At 42.6% G+C, this 21,534-nt stretch overlaps 1 protein-coding gene across 1 annotated transcript in view; it reads left to right on the top strand.

The window, feature by feature from the left end:
• The window catches only part of ATP9A (ATPase phospholipid transporting 9A), a 101,007-nt gene that overhangs the window by 9,560 nt on the left and 69,913 nt on the right, over positions 1-21,534 (top strand). Inside the window, exons 2-4 of the mRNA XM_089664234.1 lie at positions 9,550-9,694; positions 16,566-16,679; positions 18,150-18,258. Of these exons, the coding sequence (XP_089520360.1) occupies positions 9,550-9,694; positions 16,566-16,679; positions 18,150-18,258 (368 nt within the window). The remainder of the gene's footprint in view (positions 1-9,549; positions 9,695-16,565; positions 16,680-18,149; positions 18,259-21,534) is intronic.

Genomic DNA, 21,534 nt, shown 5'->3' with positions numbered 1-21,534 from the left:
TAAAGTAGTTGTAAAGCTTACATTTTTTTTTTGTAAAATAATATATATGGTATACATACCTGCTCTGTGCAGTGGTAATGCTCAACGTGGCTACAGACCTCCTCTTCTAGGGTCCCCTACTGGCGCTCTAGGCTCCTCCTTTTTTTGGTGCGCCACCATAGTAAGCAGCTTGCTAAGGTGGTGCACCTGCAGGATTGTGCCTGAGCTGGGCTGTGTGTGTCCATAGACATACACAGCGTGGCTCAGCCCCACTCCTGCTTCTTTCCCACAGGAATTGATTGACAGCAGCAGGACTGATTCCTGTGAGGAGAGGAAGACACAGCAGCTCTGTGCACCTGGGCACAGCGCTGGATTGCAATAGAAATGGGTAAGTGTTTAGGGAGGTGAGGGGGCCATACAAATATTGGGACATATCTTACCTTAATGCAGGGAATGCAATAACTCCTTGGTGCCGAGTGTCGAGAGTGCGCACCTCATAGGAAGGTCCCAATCGCTACTTGCGGTAGGGAGCTCTCCGATCATGTGACCGCCATGACAGCCAATCATAGCAATCACATGACCCTAAACCCTGCCCCGCCTCCCAACCCCCTTAAAGGGCAGGAAGGCGTCAGCACCAAGGAGTTAAAGTGGTCTTAAAGGCTGAAGGTTTTTTACTTTCATGCATTTTATGCTCCCTCCACCCCCCCCCCCCCCAAATATTCCCCTGAGCCCCCTCTGGATCCAGTGATAGGCACAAGAGCCTCAGCTGCCCCTAGGTCTTCCTCTCCTCATTGGTTGAGACACAACAGCGGGAGTCATTGGCTCCCACTGCTGTCAATCACAGCCAGTGAGCCAATGCGGAGAAAGTAGGTGGCAGAGCCGAGACATGTCTTTATGCATCTTATGAATGCATAGAGCAGGGCTCGGGAGCGAGCAAGCCGGGGAAATTCCAGCTTCTGTAAAAGCAGTGCTTTTTTTTCTGCCCATGGTGCAGCAAAAACCTTCCTGACCCATAATGGCTCCTACCTCTGCATTGTATCTGTAGCTTGAGGCTGGTGTAGTCAGGTCTTTGCTACAAAAGGATAAAACTACCTAACCAACATGGCTGCTGCCTCCATTATTTGTCTAATAATTCTCTGACATTGGCGATATGGAGCTATTGCTATTGATGTACCTGGGCAGGTCTCCATTGCACTTCTGATGTAAGAGTCCACAAGGCAGGCAGTGTTCAAAGACATTGATTCTGGTATTAGGAGAACAATCCGCTCCGAACGGTCAGAGACATCGTTATATGAGAAGATGATTCAGCTGTTTCCTTGGCCTCTGAATGATGTCAGCGGCTGGTACCAAACATGCTGATCTTACAGGAAGACTCGGTGAAAGTAGAACTTCATGTTAATGGATTTGTAATGGTGTTTCCTATCTGTTCATTAATGTAAGTCTAGATTGATTTTCTAAGATTCTCCATCATCCCCCTTCTGCATCAAGGATCAGGATCCCAGGCAGGCGGGCGGGGATAGCCTCAGTACTTCTGTACCACCACAGCTAAGACAGCCACTCAGCACAATGCACAAAACCTGGAACACTGGGACTGAAGAGATGCTGGTGACTGCAGACATTGTGTCAGAGGATGTGCGTGTGTATTTTTATAAACTGTGTTTGTTTTTTTAATTTACTTTTACAGATCAGAGATTTTAATGCATCATCTATTCATTTACTTTAATATTCTGTGTTTTAAAGTGCAACTATGCATATAATTTTTTTGGATGTAAATTGAATAAGCTATCAAAGTAGATTAGACTTGGGTGGAGCAGGACAGGGACAGTGGGAGGAATAGTGTCCCATCATTGGTGTCAGTGGGAGGAATAGTGCCCCATCATTGGTGTCAGTGGGAGGAATAGTGCCTCATCGTTGCTGTCAGCGGCAGTAATAGTGCCCCATCGTTGCTGTCAGCGGGAGGAATAGTGCCTCATCGTTGCTGTCAGCGGCAGTAATAGTGCCCCATCATTGGTGTCAGTGGGAGGAATAGTGCCCCATCATTGGTATCAGTGGGAGGAATAGTGCCCCATCATTGGTGTCAGTGGAAGGAATAGTCCCTCTGGTGTCAGTGTGAGGAACAGTGCCCCATCGTTGCTGTCAGCGGCAGTAATAGTGCCCCATCGTTGCTGTCAGCGGCAGTAATAGTGCCCCATCGTTGCTGTCAGCGGCAGTAATAGTGCCCCATCGTTGCTGTCAGCGGCAGTAATAGTGCCCCATCGTTGCTGTCAGCGGCAGTAATAGTGCCCCATCGTTGCTGTCAGCGGCAGTAATAGTGCCCCATCGTTGCTGTCAGCGGCAGTAATAGTGCCCCATCGTTGCTGTCAGCGGGAGGAATAGTGCCTCATCGTTGCTGTCAGCGGCAGTAATAGTGCCCCATCATTGGTGTCAGTGGGAGGAATAGTGCCCCATCATTGGTGTCAGTGGGAGGAAAAGTGCCCCATCAGTGGTATCAGTGGGAGGAATAGTGTCCCATCATTGGGGTCAGTGGGAGGAATAGTGCCCCATCATTGGTGTCAGTGGGAGGAATAGTGCCCCATCATTGGTGTCAGTGGGAGGAATAGTGCCCCATCATTGGTGTCAGTGGGAGGAATAGTGCCCCATCATTGGTATCAGTGGGAGGAAAAGTGCCCCATCATTGGTATCAGTGGGAGGAATAGTGCCCCATCATTGGTGTCAGTGGGAGGAATAGTGCCCCATCATTGGTGTCAGTGGGAGGAATAGTGCCCCATCATTGGTATCAGTGGGAGGAATAGTGTCCCATCATTGGTGTCAGTGGGAGGAATAGTGTCCCATCATTGGTGTCAGTGGGAGGAATAGTGCCCCTTCATTGGTATCAGTGGGAGGAATATCGCCCCATCATTGGTGTCAGTAGCAGGAATAGTGCCCTATCATTGCTAATAGTAGGAATTCAAATGAAGGGAATTCTTTGGGGACCCCCACATCACCAGAACTTGTGTCTCCATTTGAATAATTCTTTTCTTTTACTTTTTCTGGGGACAATCCAAAATTTTGGGATTTTTTTTTAAATTTCGTGTTCAGGAGAGGGTGAATCTCCGTAATGGAGGCACTGACAGCAATAAGACAGCCCTCTCCATTCTATAACCAAAAAAAAAAAGGTTTTGCCTTTTAGTTATTTACATTAGGGTCTGCATAATGTTGGCCCTTCCTCCTCTCTCAGGCCTTGCCATGTTTAAAGAACTGGTACATGCACAGATGTTCCCAAGTGCAGGCTCTCCCCGCTCCAGACCATCCTGAACTCAGCTGCCAGACTCATCCACCTTACCACCCGCTCCACCTCTGCCACCCCCCTCTGCCTCTCCCTCCACTGGCTCCCGATTGCCCAACGCATCAAATTTAAACTCCTTACCCTGACCTACAAAGCCGTTCACAACACTGCCCCTAACTACCTCACCAATCTGATCACCAGGTACCACCCTACCCGTACCCTTCGCTCCTCACAGGACCTCCTTCTATCCTGCTCCCTGGTCTCCTCCTCCCATGCACGACTGCAGGACTTCTCCAGGTCCTCCCCCATCCTCTGGAACTCACTGCCCCAATCCATCAGACCGTCGCCTTCTCTATTCACATTCAGGCGCTCCCTCAAAACCCATCTCTTCAGGGAAGCCTACCCCACCCTCACCTAACGGCCATCCTCCCTCATTCCTCCTACCACTTCATCCCCCCCAGCCACTTCCTACTGTACCTTTACCCCCTCCCTCCTAGATTGTAAGCTCGTAAGAGTAGGGCCCTCTTACCCCTCGTACGCTGTCTGTCTTTGTTGTACTGTGCCATGTATTGTCCCCCCCTATTGTACAGCGCTGAGCAAACCCTTTGGCGCTATATAAACTCGTAGTAATAATAATAATAATAATGTTCCAAAGGACTCTACCCAGCCTATGGTACCTGGCAGAGCCCTGCAGCACATCTGCACCTAATGGGGGGTCGGGGTGTCTGACACTCTGAGATCTGGGTCCTCATACCTACGTTGTCTTTGCGTACATGTGGGAAATCCTATGTGTGCACAAATGTGCCAAGAGTCTCCAGCAGGTCCCCCGCCACATCTGCGCACCCGCAGAATCCATTGATGCACAGATGCTGGCAGAGTGACTTGGAGAGCGCAGTGTCAATCTCACCTAAATGAGAAAGAAGGAAGTGCTGCATTTACAGCACAAAAAAATGTTGCTTATTGGGTGAAGGTGTGCTTTTAAGCGATACAAAACCAATAAGCAATCGGAAGATAGCAGCTTCCACTCAAAGCTTCGCACACAAGTACTTTGTTTGAGACAGATTCACCTGAATTGCTTGCACACAATTGGCTGACAAAACCTTCTATGTATGTTGTTGTAAGAGGTAATGTTCTATTTTCTGGTCAAGTGCGGTGACAGGGTTTGTTGTACCACAATGACTGTTGTTTGTGTTTATTGAAATTCATTTTGTATCATTTCTATTACACATTAGTCCTGTAGAAGACCATGACCAGGGCTGATATTGTATTTGGCCTGCAACAGGGAAATAACCTCTGCTTGTATTCCAAATATTTCTACTGACCTGCGGGACAGGAATAACGAGTTGTTTATAGAGACCTCCTACAGCAGTACAGTACAGATGAGGTTTTATCTTATGACTTCATATTTCCAGAGTACAAAGATCAGATGATATGGGATGCCTTTGCTTTGCTGCAGAGAGCCCATCGCTGCTTGGTGCTGAAATAAGAAGAAAAACAAAAAATTTGACTTGCATGTATTGACCCCTTGACCTCACTCAGATGGTGACATTGATGTCACCCTACCTGTGCGGTTCGTTTCGTTCTGAATTGAAATTCAGACAAATTTTTAATTATTCGGAGATTCGGATGTATCTGAATTTCCTAATCACAATAGTAACGAATTTAAACTAATCCGAAATGAGGAAAATAAATTTTGTCTGAAATTCAAATCAAATTAGAAAACCAAATTGAAAACTAAATCCATTTAAAAAACAAGAAAAGAATAGAAAATAAAGCAATAAGATAGAAAAGAATACAAGGAGCAGGGTCCTCCTAACCCTTTTGTATTGAACTGTACTGTTGCTGCATTGTCTCCCTTTGAGCAAACTGTATATAAATCCTGTATAATAATAATAGAATAGAAAATAAAGGAATATAAACTAAAAGAATAGAATAGAACATAAAAATAGAATAAAATATAAGAAAGGAAAAGAAGAGAAAATAAAATAACAGAATAAAGTAGAATAGAAAATAGAATAAGACAGAATAGAAAATAACAGAATAGAATAAGACAGAATCTAGTCGCCTTCCGAAATCAGAATTTTGAAAAGAATAGAATAAAACAGAATATAAAAGTATAGCGCAAAACAGAACAGAATAGAAAATTAAGAGAATATAATAAAATTGAATAGAAACTAAAGGAGTTGAATAGAATACAATAGAAAAGAAAAGCACAGAAAACAATACAATGTAATAAAATAGAACATAACCATCTTCTGAAATTCGAATAGAGTAAATTCCAATGCGATACTTTTCGATTTGGTTGAATTAAATTCAATTTGACCGAATATGGAAAATCTGAATCAAATTTGAAAACGAATAAACGCAACTAACTAGACAAATTCTGAAAACGAATTTAACTAAAGTATTTAAATAACAAATCAATTTTTTTTTTGTTCTGCACACGTCTATTAGAAAACCTCTCCGTTTCCTGAACTCTATAACACAGAGAGTTGAGGTTCTGTAGTGGGGAATTCAGTAGAACTTTCACAACACTTTTTTGGCGGTAGTTGACTTTGGAACCTACGTGTAAGCAGCTGCTCCCAATAGAGAGCTAAAGGGTTAAAAGTTTTTTCTTTTGCTATGCTCATCCCCTCAAATTAACAAGATGGTCATGTTTTCTCACTGCCATGTGCTGTCAATAGGAACTGAGAGATTAGTTCCACATCAGGTCCACCTTCATTTTGATTGACAACGCAAGTCAGTGGATGGATTCAAAGGCTACTATTGGACTGAATAGCAGCTATGGATTTGCCCACTGTCATGCACTGTCAATAGGAACTTGGAGACTAGTTCCACATCAGGTCCACCTTACTTTTGATTGATAGCACAAGGCAATGGGTCAGGTTTGAAGGCTGCTATTGGTCTGAATAGCCTCTATGGATCTTCCCACTGTCGTGCACTGCCAAAAGAAACCGAGAGACTAGTTCCAGGTCAGGTCCACCTTACTTTTGATTGACAGCTCAAGGCAGTGGGTTGGGTTTGAAGGCTGCTATTGGTCTGAATAGCAGCTATGGATCTGCCCACTGCCATGTGCTGTCAATAGGAACCTGGAGACTAGTTCCACATCAGGTCCACCATACTTCTGATTGACAGTGCAAGGCAGTGGGCGGATTCAAGGCCTGCTATTGGTCTGATTAGCATCTATGGATTTGCCCACTGTCATGCACTGTCAATAGGAACTTGGAGACTAGTTCCACATCAGATCCACCTTACTTTTGATTGACAGCACAAGGCAATGGGTCAGGTTTGAAGGCTGCTATTGGTCTGAATAGCAGCTATGGATCTGCCCACTGCCATGTGCGGTCAATAGGAACTTAGAGACTAGTTCCACATCAGGTCCACCATACTTTTGATTGACCGTGCAAGACAGTGGGCGGATTCAAAGGCAGCTATTGGTCTGAATAGCATCTATGGATCTGCCCACTGCCGTGCACGGTCAATAGAGTTCCGCCTACCGCTGTTACAAAACTTCCCAGCCAGTTGCTTGTTGGTGTGATGGGCACAGTAGCTGGGGATGAAGTGAACACACCAGTATGGACACTCTGACCTCCGACTGATTCGTCTGCCTGTCAGAGATAGAATTGGGCAAAAGCGCCCACAACTGTGGTGCCGGGCCTGACCGTATTATAAAAAAAAATCCTTTATGATTTCCCCCCATTGTAACTGATAACCGTCATCACAGGCAGAGAGCACACGAAGAGATTAGCCCCCAAGATTTTTGGCAGCATCAACAGATATTTGTGCACTTACTGAACGTGTAACAAAAATGTTATATTTAACAGACCAAGGGGGACCAAATGAGTGAAGTTCACTGGTACAATTTACTAGCACTTTACGTGTCAAACCCTCCAAACTGTTTACTAAAGAGCTGGTGCGCAGATTAAACTGCCCTGGTCTGTGTCAGGTTTACTTAAAGGAAAACAGTGCGGAAGTTTGATCCTGGAACAAAACTTTCCCACTGCTGACAGCGAGCCACCTCGCATGACATGGTCTGTTGAGTGACTTTCTGTTGCGTTATCCCAGCCTGAAGCTGCCAGGTCACTGTGCAAACATTCCAGAACACCAGCGCCACATTATGCAGCCTAACAGCCGAGTTAATGTGCTTTAGTCAGGGTTGGTGAAATAAATTAAGGGTTTCACAGTCCATCCCAGGTGTATGCAGGTGCTTTTATGGTCTCACGAAACTTGTGTTGTCATTAACAGCATGAGAATAGGGCTACAAGCACATGGGCGCATTTGCCCATGCAGTGTAAACAGACTACATTTTTGAAGCTGACCATAGACATGAATGGGTGAAGACCTCTGTATGCAGCTATGCGCCGCATGTGCACAGAAGCAATGTCCCGAACGCAGGTAGTGTGTGTTAACCCATTAATGTCTATGGGTGGTTGTACGTAGCTCCAGGACATCCTGGGCACCTGAAATATGCAGCACATTTACACTGCACAGGCAAATTCACATGGGACATGGGGAGGCTTTTCTGTGCTGGGCGCTAAGTAGATATCTGCCAGAGCCATTATTGCCTTTTTTTTTTTTTTTTTTTTAACATGCTTCAGTTTACATTTTTGGCCTGAAGACTAGTTAAAACTTCAAAAACATTCTGCTGGTAATTCAGTAAAGTTCTAATAACACTGTTTTTGTGGTAAATACCTTTACAACTACATGTGCCTAGTTCAGGTAAGCATTTACATCAGTTTTGGAAACAAGCGACAAAGTAGTTTTAACTGCTGGCTCCATGGCAACGCCCGATTATTAAATTCTTAGGAGACTGGCGGTAATTAAGTGGAGGTATACTTTGCTATAGTGTTTTTGGGGGCCACTAGAAGGTTTATGTCATAATGTAGTAGTGTGCACAGCATGTTAGCACATGACATACAGTACCTGTCAAACGACACCCTCCAGTGTTGATGTGTCAGCACGTGGGCATTTCTCGGCCTTTAGACTAAGATGAAGGGTAGTATCTGTTTTTATCAGTGTCCAGTAGGGGTGCTCCACTGTTGTTCTGTCCTTTTGTTAGGAACGGCTCACTGTATAGTATTTCTGCTGGTAAAATGAGGACTATAATGAAGGTCTGTCCTGTAGGAACAGAAACCGTGGTGCTCACCGGGTAAGGTGGGCCATTGGAGCAATGCCACTGTGACAAACTGGAGAGGCCCAGTGCCTCTTGATTTGAATGGTGCTACCTGGTTTGGTCAATGGGCTGGGAGTCAGAGAGCCCGCGGTGTCAGTACCCCCAGAGAGTTGGCCGCTCCAGGGGTGCTCATGGTGTCACTTAGGCACGAGAAACCCACAGTGAGAACGGGCACATGGCTACGTCATCTATTGCTTTTTCTGCACAGCGCCTCTTGGGCTAGGCCTTTTGGTCAAGTTTGGGGCAGTTTGGTCAAGTTTGTCACTATGCACATTTGTCTGTTTCTTTTAATTTATATGGAGGGTATTGTGTCCGGGAGCCTTCCCCCAAAATCTAAAGGGGAGGATGTGTAGCCATTAGAGACAACCCCTCATCTAGTACTCGGTGGGCTTCAGCTTTTCCATACCTTTTGGCTTGGTGGACCATGCGTGTGCCTTGGTGGGCTTCGGCTGCCCAAGAGAAGAGGGGTCCGCCAGACCTTTTGGCTTGGTGGACCACACGTGTGCCTTGGTGGGCTTCGGCTGCCCAAGAGAAGAGGGGTCCGCCAGGCCTTTTGGCTTGCTGGACCATGAGTGTGCCTTGCTCCTGTTGTACCCCTGGGAGGGAGGAAGGGGGGTCAGGGTAAGCTCCTACTTCTTCGGGAGGTGGACTAGAAACACACCCTTAAGTGCACTTTTTTTGTGTGCGTTTTTCACATGCACTTTTTATGTTCACTTTCATGTGTTTTGTTTTGGTTCACCACTGTGGAAAATAAAGAAGACAAAAATAAAGAGCATCATTGTGTATGCGTTCCATCACTTCAGATGGAATTCTTTCTTCAATGCATAAAAGAAAATTTCAATTTAACACCTTTAAGGGTGAACATGTAAAGGTTTGAACTCCCTGGGTGTGAAGCTGAGAGGGCTATTTGTATGCAGTGCTGGGGAAGGAATGTAAAATTAATTGAGGCACTGTGGCAGTAGGAGGGGGGTTGTATTGTAACCCATGCTAGACAGATGTGTGCTTCAACAGCTCATTATGGGGTGTTAACCCAAATGATGTTTAGTAATGAAGCATCTAAAAACATTGGATTTAGCTTGCCATATGAGAGCACAGTGACATCTGAAACATTTGTCCTTTTCTGTATCACCAGATGCTGCTCTTGTATGGGATGCTGTGGTCGAGGAGAACTAAGGCCACGTACAGTGTGGCTTGGACACCCTGAGAAGAGAGAACAACGCTATCCACGGAATGTCATCAACAATCAGAAATACAACTTCTTCACTTTTCTACCAGGGGTAGGTCTATAGCTACTAACTGTCTTTTCCCACCTGGGTCACTCCTTCTGTTAAAATGGAAGTCAAGGCATTAGGATAAAGCCTCCACAGACTTCCATGAAACCCTTCCCTAATCTATCCAAAGCAAAACAAAATCCCTCTTAAAAATAAATCGTAAATCATTACAGACTTCATAACAATTTGTTTATTTTTCAATAGAAAGAAATATGAAGCGAATGTACAATCCACCCTATGATGAAATTTGGTAGAAGCTGCCCACCGCCATGCATTCACCCAGAACCCGGCTGAGGCAGAAGAGGTACCCACCTTTGGCGCTGTGCTGTGTGACTCTCCTGCCTCTGCACATCCGGCCCTGTCTTGCACTGTGCAGGACTGAGCTGTGACACTGACAGCTCAGTCCTGCAGGAAACACTGGGTGAACATGGCAAAACACAGAATAAAATTTGTAGGTAACCCAAACTGTTTTTTTAATGCTTAAATTTGTATTGCAAAGATGTGTTGCGGGGCCAGCAGGATTATAACAAGATCCCTTGGTCGGTACGGAGTTGGCTAGTGCAGCGCTTACTTCTTGGAATTCAGACATGCCCCACCTCATCCCCCCCCAAACCCTAATTCTTTTTTTTTTGTAGCTCTGAATTAAAGAGATCACGGTGAGAGGGGGTGCACTTTGGGCTTGGGTCCCTGAGGTCCTTATACCAGTACTGTAATCCCCAGTGCATTGCTGGATATGGGAGGGGGCTTGCCTAAAGCGGAAATAAACTGTATCTGAACACCACAAACTGAAAACCCTTTAAAAAATGTAAGTCATTTTAATATTCAAAGCAAACCCCAAATCCATCCATAGCTCAATGTTTTGTTTTGTTGAGAAAATCACTTTGAAAATGACCCCCCGCCTCCCATCATTTCTAGCCACAGCCATCATGAGTAAAGGCAGATTCTTTATGTAGCATTTACTTCCTGGAATTCCTCTACCCTTAGCTAAGAAAGCCCCTCCTCCCATTAAGACTCCTGAGATGTATGACATCATTTTGGACTAGGCCAGAAACTAGGAAGCAATTGAAGGAAAAAAAAAAGTTTTAAACAAGTAAATATAATGTCTTCCTATCTATTTACTAATCCTAGCTAGACATGTGCAGAACAAAAACATTTTTTTTGTTTTGTTTCTTTTTTTCAACAATTTTGTTTTAGTGAAATTCATTTAAATTAATTTTCAGAATTCGTTTAGTTTGGTTTTGTTTATTTGTTAATTTGATTCTGATTTTACAAATTTGGTAAAATTGAATTCAGTTTGACTGAATCAAAAAGTATTAAATCAACATTCTAATTTATTCTACTTGAAACTCGAATTTTGGAAGACCGTTTCTATTTTATTCTATTCTATTGTTTTTTCTAATATATTTTATGCTATTATTTTATGTTCTATTCTTTTCTTTTCTGTTCTATTTAGTTCTGTTATAGTCTCCTTTTCTATTCTTACCCTTTATTTTCTATTTTATTCTTTTCTATTCTATTTCTACAAATTTTTCATTATTCTGAAATTTGGATGTATCTGAATTTCTGATTTACAATACTAATAAATGTTAACGAATCGGAAATAACAAAACTAAATTTAATTTGAAATTCTAATCTAATCAAATTCAAATTGAATTTGAAAACAAGAATACAATAAAATAGAATAGAAAATAAAGGAATAGAAAAGAATAATTTTCTATTCTATTTTATTTTATTGTATTCTTGTTTTCAAATTCAATTTGAATTTGATTAGATTAGAATTTCAAATTAAATTTAGTTTTGTTATTTCAGATTCGTTTACATTTATTACTATTGTAAATCAGAAATTTAGATACATCCAAATTTCAGAATAATGAAAAATTTGTCTGAACATCTCCTAATACAAGCAGCATAAGGATTAAAAATAGTGCATGTTAATTGAGAAAGTTAAAGTTGATCTAAAGCACTGACTTGATAAAGATTTGTGTTTGGGCTATAGAGGTCCATAATGCAGAATTTTAACAAACGGATGGTGTACCCTTTTAATCATGTCTGTGATTTAAATGATAGGTTTTGTGTCAAGCTGGACTCTGCTATATTTTATCCTGTTTGCATTTTGTATTTGCCCATGCAGTGGTAAAACGCCTATAAATGGAACACATTTTTTTTTTTTTTTTAATTCGAAGGGATCCATTACACAGACACACACGCTGTGTGTTTACAGTAACACAATTAGTTTTGGTAGTCTTCCCTCAGGCCTGGAGCCCCCGCTGTGCTAGAAATGAATGAACCAGAGGACACATGTTGCACAGACTTTTGTTAGCGCAACTTAATTAGTGACCAAATGATCTTTTCCAGTTATAGATGATAAATCCGGAATCTTGGCATGGTTTCCAAATGGCAGAACTATGAATGCAATAAAAATGGAGTTTACTCGCCCTTAACATGATGATAAATTAAAACTTCTATAACTGCAGGCCACACTTACCCATTTCATAGGTGACCCCTGACCTCACAGCAGGCTCCCGATGTGGAATAATTACCACCCCGGGGCCGAATCGGCCATCTGTGGATAGAGTGTTGTGTATTATCTTAAACCTGGAAGCTTGCACGTTGAAGTAGGAGTTCTGACGCTTGATTTTGTGCCGCGTTTGTGGGTCCATCAGCCAGCGAGGTTAGAACAAAAATACAGGAGTAGTCTTGGTGTCATTAGTGTCCTGCTGCTTTCTGACACTCCAAGCTCCAGAGCCGTGACCCGGGGCTGTGGGGAACCCTAATTATCACCTTACTGGGGGAGGGCGCACAGCTATGGCCATAATCGATCACTTTGAGTTTTTATCTGTTGAAGTATTTTAAACAACTGGAGGGTTAACGTACTGCATCTAAGTAAACGCAAGACCCAGAGATTAGTAATACCTGATTTTTTTTAATCTCAATGTGTTGTCCATCTGACTGAATCCTAATCTACATTTTAGAGATATGGAAACCGTTTTAATATGCTAGGAAATTGTTTAAAGGGGACGAATCATCTTTTTTATATACAATGGGGATCGAAAGTTTGGGCACCCCAGCTAAAAATGTGTATTAATGTGCATAAAGAAGCCAAGGAAAGATGGAAAAATCTCCAAAAGGCATCAAATTACAGATTAGACATTCTTATAATATGTCAACAAAAGTTAGATTTTATTTCCATCATTTACACTTTCAAAATAACAGAAAACAAAAAAATGGCGTCTGCAAAAGTTTGGGCCCCCTGCAGAGTTAATATCTTGTACTGCCCCCTTTTGCAAGTATCACAGCTTGTAAACGCTTTTTGTAGCCAGCCAAGAGTCTTTCAATTCTTGTTTGAGGTATCTTTGCCCATTCTTCCTTACAAAAGTCTTCCAGTTCTTTGAGATTTCTGGGCTGTCTGTCATGCACTGCTCTTTTAAGGTCTATCCATAGATTTTCAATGATGTTGAGGTCAGGAGATTGTGAAGGCCATGGCAAAACCTTCAGTTTACGCCTCTTGATGTAATCCCCCGTGGATTTCGAGGTGTGTTTAGGATCATTATCCATTTGTAGAAGCCATCCTCTCTTTAACTTCAGCTTTTTCACAGATGGCATCAAGTTACCATCCAAAATTTGCTGACATTTTATTGAATCCATTTTTCCTTCTACTTGTGAGATGTTCCCTGTGCCACTGGCTGCAACACAACCCCAAAGCATGATTGATCCAACCCCATGCTTAACAGTTGGACAGAGGTTCTTTTCATTAAATTCTGTGCCCCTTTTTCTCCAAACGTACCTTTGCTCATTCCGGCCAAAAAGTTCAATTTTAACCTCATCGGTCCACAGAACTTGTTTCCAAAATGCATGAGGCTTGTCTATATGTTCATTTGCAAAGTTCAAACGATGATTTTTGTGGTGAGGACGTAGAAGAGGTTTTCTTCTGATGACTCTTCCATGAAGACCATATTTGTACAAGTATCTCTTTATAGTGGAATACAACTCCAGTGTCTGCCAGATCTTTCTGGAGGGATCGTGCAGTCAAACGTGGGTTTTGAATTGTTTTTCTCACAATCCTGCGAGCTGTTCTGTCTGATATTTTTCTTGGTCTTCCAGATCTTGCTTTAACTTCCACTGTTCCTGATGACTGCCATTTCTTAATTACAATCCAAACAGAGGATACTGACATCTGAAAACGCTTTGCTAACTTCTTATAGCCTTCTCCAGCTTTGTGAGCGTCAACTATTTTCAGTTACAGTTTTTTAGACAACTGCTTAGAAGAACCCATGGTGCTGATTGTTGGGGCAAGGTCAGATGAGTCTGGGCATTTAAAACCTTTGAGATTGACATCACCTGGTCTTCCCAGACGATGATTGAGAACAATCCATGACACTTGCAGGTCTCAGCTTTGCAAAGGGGGCAGTGCATGCTATAAATTCTGCAGGGTGCCCAAACTTTTGCAGACGCTTTTTTTGTTTTCTGTTATTTTGAAAGTGTAAATGATGGAAATAAAATCTAACTTTTGTTGACATATTATAAGAATGTCTAATCTGTAATTTGATGCCTTTTGGAGTTTTTACCATCTTTCCTTGGCTTCTTTATGCACATTAATACATATTTTTAGCTGGGGTGCCCAAACTTTCGATCCCCACTGTACATCGTCTTTGATAATAATTTTCAGGAGTAAAAATTAAAAATGTAACTTGTTTTATTTCTTTATGGGCAAGTTATATAAAGTGATGCATTTTAATATATGTATGTGTATGAAAAACCCTCCGCGCAATAGACCTCCTATGAGACAAATATTGCAGCTAGCATGTAATGTGTTCCCACATGTAAACCATAAATCAAAAAAATGCAGCGCAATACTATAAACTCAAAATACGGTGCTACTAATATCCAACGTGCGTAAACGAATAGTGAAGACAAAAATTGTGCTTAGTGACAATATTATGTGCTACATCAAATATATATCAACACATACACATGACCATCGGACCCTCCATTCACCCTTACGGACTGATGCGTGTAAAAAGACTCGTGTCCGTTTATACTTGCCTACCTCCAATCCGATCTGCTACAAAAAAAAAAAAGGAAGGTGGATCCCTTCTGGTTAGGCGGATCGGAAGGCAGAAAATGGAAAGCGGAGTCTGTTTTCTCCTGTCCGCCCATAGACTAGAGCCGGTTCTGTCCATGTCTGCTCTTCATAAACTGAGCGAACACAGACCTGTCATTCGCCCGCTCTGCTCAGCAGGGGATCAGCGGACAGATCCCTGTAGATCAAATTGGGAGTCCGCCACCATGAGAAAGGGGCCCTACCTAGAAGGGCTATGAAAAAATCTGCTAAACCTGATTGCAAGGGGGTGGGGTAAAACTCACCTAGAAGGTAAGCAGAGTGGACTTTTTAAGTTTGCTGCCTGGTTGGCATTAGTGGGTCCTGAATTGCTTTAACCTGTCGCCTTAAGTTGTCCTTTAACAGTCCAAAACAAAAAATGGGATTACACACAGGGCTTTCAATGTTGCAAAGAATAATATACAGTTATCCAAGACAGCCAATCAGATTTCAGTTACAGCAAATGTTTTTATTGAATTTTTTTAGACCATGAACATGAAGCTGGGAATTACCGGCAAACTCCAATGAAAAGCTACAGAAGACAAAGCAAGCGGACAATTTGATTTGATCTTTATTAGGCTTAGAAGAAAGGGGAGACATCAATGAAACATTTAAATACACTCAAGGGGGTGAATAGGGTTCAGGAGGGCAGTATTTTCAGTATCCAACCAAAATCAAGAACATGGGGACATGACCTCCAACTAACTGGAGGAAAGTTCAAAACTAACCTTAGAAAGTATTTGTTTACTGAAAGGGTAGTTGATGCTTGGAATAGACTTCCAGCAGAGGTAGTGAGCCAGTCAACCGTAAATAGCTTCAAACATGTTTGGGACAAACAGAGAAAAATAAACGTATAAAAAAAACAAACACAAAAAAAATAAACTGTCCACTTTTTGGCCACATCCATAAATATATCACATAAATGGGCATATGGCTACCTGCTCATCATTTTTAGGTGGATCTATGGCTAGTTTAACCTTCCATATACCCAGTGAGGTGACTGGCCTCAGGTGATACACAGAGATGAAACAAATTCTCCTACATAGGTTGTACCTGTTTATCTGCTGTCCTCTCTTCAACCGTTCAAAGTGCTGAACTTAGAAAGCTTGTCTAATAGTTCGGGAAAAAAGGGGGTGAATAGTTGAACTTACACTCTGCAGAGCTCAGTAAGGAGAGTTCTAAGAGCTGGTTGGAGGGAAGGGTTACCCCCCCCCCCCCCATCCCCACACACACACACAGCCCACAAGAACAGAGCTGAAACTGTCAATCTGCTGTAGGTTCCTCTCTGTCACCATTTTTCTCTTGGTGTCAGGAAAACTTGTCAGAAGTGATTCGTGCTGATAGCAGAGAAACAAGGCAGCAGACAAAAATCACACTCTGGACTGAGACCAGTACACAATATAAAGGGATATGCTTTGTTCATATTTCATATCTGCGGTTTACAACCACATTAAGACTCTGAATTTTGCAGCCATCTGTATAACTAAAGATTGTTTGGGTCCCCTGACTGTGCACTTTGATCTTTGCTTCATCATAAAACCATATCAGCCTTTGTGAATGTGAGTAATCTGAGGTTTAATAAGGTGCCAAGTAAACTGAATTACTGTCTTAGGAGAAGCAAGTGTCTGTATTGCAATTCATCAGGAAAATGAGAACTATCATCTGGTTAATTGCTGGTATTTACATTACATAAGATTTCTACAAGGTAGCAGGAGATGGTTTTGTATGGCTTGTTCAGTTAGTATTAACAATCTGGTATTTTTCTCTCTCATTTTTCAGATTCTCTTTAATCAGTTTAAATATTTCTTCAACCTGTATTTCCTGCTGCTGGCCTGTTCGCAGTTTGTGCCCGAGATGCGCCTGGGACCCCTCTATACCTTCTGGGTTCCTCTGGTGAGTGGATTCAAAACCTTCTCATTTCTTAAAACAGAAGTACACTGTATCTAAGCACCACAAACCAAAAACGCAATTTATTTCATTGTTAATATTCAAAACAACCCCCCCCTTCATCCATCCATGTGTCCGTGCTTTATTTTGATGAGAAGTCACTTTGAAAAACACCCCCCTAGCATTGCTGACTGTTGCCATCTTGAGTAAGGGCAGATGATTAATGTAGCATTTATTTCATGGAATCCATCTACCTTTAGCTCAGCATGCAGGCAGGAGGGTGTGTTTATTTGAGAAAACCCCTCCTCCAATTAAGACTCCTGGGATGTATAACAAAATTTTGGCCTAGGCCAGAAACCAGGAAGTAACTGAAGAAGAAGAAAAAAAAAAAAGTTCTGTAAAGTTTGAACTTCAAACGTTAACATTGCCACATTTGCATAGTAAGGGCTTAGAAACCGATATCTCCTGCAGCTGGCACAGCTAGAATGGGAGCTGTGGAGCCAACTACTGTGGAGTTTATTCAACGGTATGAGCAGCATGCCCACAATGCACAAGGGCTTTTAAACCTGGACTCTAGAGCAAAGGTGTGCACATTTTCCAAGCAAAAGGCCAATTAACTGTCCTTCAGGCTTTAGGGGGGCCAGACTATGGCCAGTGGAAGTAGAAAATGCCGTGGCATCAGCACCTCATCATTGGTTTTAATGGGAGGAATAGTGCCCCATTATTGATATCAATGAGAAAAATAGTGCCCCATTGTTGATGTCAATTAGAAGAATAGTGCCCCATTGATGGTGTCCATAAGGGGGATTGGTGCTCCAGCATTGGTGTCAGTTGGTAGAATAGTGCCCCATTGATGGTGTCCATAAGGGGGATTGGTGCTCTAGCATTGGTGTCAGTTGGTAGAATAGTGCCCCATTGATGGTGTCCATAAGGGGGATTGGTGCTCTAGCATTGGTGTCAGTTGGTAGAATAGTGCCCCAAGGGCCAGATAAAGGCAAGCAAAGGGTCACAGTTTGGAGACCACTGCTCTTGAGTAAACAATTATATAGACCGGTCACTGCTGCTGTCTCTCCTTGCACAGGGAGACTGGTCTTGTCTCCGCCCCCTTCTGTAGTTTTCTGCAGGCAGCCTGTAGTGAGTGGAGCTAGCTGGTTCCCTTCTTCAGCCGTCTGCACAGGCTATGTAGACCAATGATGATGTCACTGCTACATTTACAAACGAATATTTGGGTTTGCAAATGCATTTGGTGCACACATAATAGATTCATAACCAATTTAGAATTTATTTAAGTGAATATTTTTGTGCCTTGAGTTCAAGTTTTAACAATTTTGCCAAACACAATTGAAAGCTTGTGCATACAAACATGCACAAATCTTGTAATTTCCATTGTGGTGGGCAAAACAGCCATTGTTGGAGGTTTTAGAACTTTTACCAAATAAAGAATGAATAAATAGTCTGCATCCGCTCTCTTGGCAGGGGTTTGTCCTGGCCGTCACCATCATCCGTGAGGCCGTGGAGGAGATCAGATGCTTCATGAGGGATAAGGAAGTCAACTCGCAGATCTACAGCAAGCTTACAACGAGAGGTCAGGCTGGGTCCTTTTACTTCTATGTTTGTTCCTGTTTTCCTTTCCAAGGCTGAGCAAGGAGCAGGGACCTCATCTGGGCAAATTGCTGGTGACCGCTTGGAATACTGCTGTAGGTGCTGGGTGCTCTGCAGGCAGGTGAAATGTTTGGGATCTGTAATCCAGTGCATAGCTCTGCTGTTTGCACACCGGAATCTAGATAAGTCATTTTCTTTCTGCATCCCAAAACATCCACACTTGAAATGATACTGGGTCTTTAGCCTACAGACCTATATGAGGGTTTTTTATACCCAAGGGTATTCAGTAATAATAAGGCACAACACTTTAGTAATTATATAAATCTTTGGCCGAAAGTCTTGCTTATGCAGGCCACACATGGGTCGAATTCCGAACAAAGTTTTTTTAGAAAATCAGAAATTTCAGGTGTTTTGTAATTCAAAGGTGCCACCATTCATTTCGAAATTCAACCAACCAAGCTTTCAATTTCACCTCGTGTTGCTACAGAAAAAATTTTTCGTAGCTGGGAATTTTCTTTTCTTTCCAGGTCACAGCTCATGCTCATTTCTTTTTCGATAATATTTCTCGCACTATATTGATTAAAAATTCATTGATTTTTTTAAAAAAACATTTCCAACATGCCCAATCACTCAAATTTGATGGACACACAACCATTGCTGCGACCCACTAATGGTGCAAAATTCAAACAAAAATTCTTAGTTACGATTTTCGGAAGCAAATTTATTTGGAATTCAACCCATGAATGGGCTACATTACTGGCCTAACAAAATGTTCTCGAGAACCAAAAAAAAGAGCACAAATAAACATCCACACTGATAGAGGGGAGTAAGGAGTGTAACCAGCGGAATACCACAGCTATCCTGCAGCTGTCAGACAGGCATGGTCTGGAAAATCCTGCCAAACATCTTAAAATAGAAACGCAACATAAAGCATCTCAAAAGTGTAGACATGTTTAATGAAGCACAAAGCAAATCAAAACAAGTTCAGGAAAACAGATGATGTGAGAGTTGCTTATCTGTGGCCCAGATCCAGTCTGGAAAGTCCTTTCGGCCATGGCCAACAGCCAGTGCATAAAGATGATCTGTCTAAGATCCTGGGAATAGTCAACTCAGAACTAGGGGCGGACTGACAACTCATGAGGCCCCCGGGAAATAGGGGATCATGGGGCCCCTGTGTCCTTACCCAAACTTAAAAAAGCCTATGAAAAAGGTACCAGGGGCATCTCATGGGGCCCCCTACTGACCCCGGGCCCTCGGGCAATGCCAGAGTTTCCAAATGGTCAGTTCGCCCCTGCTCGGAACCCGCTTACACTGCTGTAGAAATCGCTGAAGTCCATAGCAATGAAGAGAGAGAATATGTCGCACTTCCAGTTCACAAACAGGTGGTTTCAGGGCCAGTTCCCCTTTTCTCAAGCCATCCTCAAATTGCTTGAGAAAGGGGAACTGGCCCCAAAATGTGTTAGGAAATGTTAGACTTCTTGCAGCAGTGAGTATACACATATATATATATTACCAATGGCAGCCGGCAAATATTATACAGCAGTCTAGTGCAAACAATAAAAAGACAAACTGCAATCAAATTTCCAGGTAAACCTAAAGGAAAAAATTAATGAATAAACAACAAAAAAAAGGATTAAAATGCTTGTCAGTGTTTATTGCTGTCTGCGCATCCGCTAATAAGATTCCTCCTCTCTATTTGTCCTGTTTACCATTATCATTGAAGGAGAATAGTGAAAAAACAAATCCCAATTTTTGGGTTGTCTCCAGAAAATTAATAGAGGGAAAATCTTCCAAGGGGGACACTAGTTCTGGTGACCTGGGGCTCCACAAGGAATTATCGGAATTTGCAGGGATTTCTTCTCGCTTTCTGTTTGGCTATGGGACAGGAAGTGAATGGAAATCTCTGCAATGGGGCACAAATTGCGAAAAAAATAAATGACTGACGGATTATAACCCTCCCTTACTCCCTTATCCACTTAACCTACTTTAAGATCATATAATTGCAACCTTGGGCTTTGACAGAACTTATTGGAGTAGGTCTCCCCTACAATACTATCACACTGAAAGTGTTGGGCCATTTATCAAAGTTCTTTACACTGTATTGCCCAGAGCGCCCAATCTGGGGGACTTGTGTAGTGAATAGTTTTTTAAAGTTGGATTCTGCTGCTGATGTCAACAGAAAGATTAATTGATAAATTACAACCAATAACACAAGACGGAGCCATTACAAGGTAAAGCTATACTTGGTAACAACAGGTGGCTAGGGCAGTTATCTACCAAGAGTGGGAAAATGGCAAGCAGCCTATTCATTTATTACCTAGCAGATGCATGTGGGACAGGCCAATCTGGTTTCCCAACACTCAAGGGTTGACTTACTATAGGCAAATAGACTGTTCACTTTGCAGGGGAAGTTGCATTTTACAAGGGAGTTTTCCCGAAAACTTGGGGTGAAGCTCTACTGATTTCCTTCACCCAATCATATACAAGCTTTTTTTTTTTCTTGCACATGATTGGATCATCTTTCCAAATTCAAATTTCATCACATTCATTCAGCTCTAGGAGAACTTCCCTTGCAAAGGGGTAATGCCCTTGAACATCCTTTTTGCCTTTAGTAAGTCAACTCCTTAACCTGCACTGGAAGAAATGCATAGGCTGCCATTTAGGACCTCTTATGATAGAACCAGTTTCTTGGCATATTTGTCCTCTGTCTTCACACTTTGAGGAGTATTTATAAAGCAATGAATGTGACGCTCGCATCTTCTGGTGCATGTGTTTAAAATGGCAGCTATAGTATACACCCAGGGTCACTTTTGGGCATTCATCCCTAGCCTCTTACGGCCCAAAACATTAGACCCCTTGGTGTACCATCTAGCCCTGTCCAAATGCAGCACCTTTCAGCCTCTGAAAGAGTTTTACAGGCTGTCAGCAACGGGGCTGGACAGTGCGCCTGTGCCTTCCTCCCTCATGAAAACATGAGGATCTCATGCACAGGAGCTAAACGCCCAGGGCATATGAGGCCTTACTCTCATAGATCAGAGTGCCCTTGCTGTGAAGGATCTCTAATACACTATGGGGTTGATTTACTAAAACTGGAGAGTGCAAAATCTGGTGCAGATCTGCCCAGTAACCAGTCAGCTTCCAGGTTTTTTGGTCAAAGCTTACCTGAACGAGCTGAAGTTAGAAGCTGATTGGCTCCCGTGCACAGCTGCACTAGATTTTGCACTCTCCAGTTTTAGTAAATTAACCCCTGTATGACCTG

Source organism: Staurois parvus, unplaced genomic scaffold, assembly GCF_062004578.1.
Source record: "Staurois parvus isolate SC_StPar_1 unplaced genomic scaffold, SC_StPar_1.0 ptg001862l, whole genome shotgun sequence".
Classification (NCBI taxonomy): domain Eukaryota; kingdom Metazoa; phylum Chordata; class Amphibia; order Anura; family Ranidae; genus Staurois; species Staurois parvus.
This window is presented reverse-complemented; position numbering and strand designations above follow the sequence as displayed.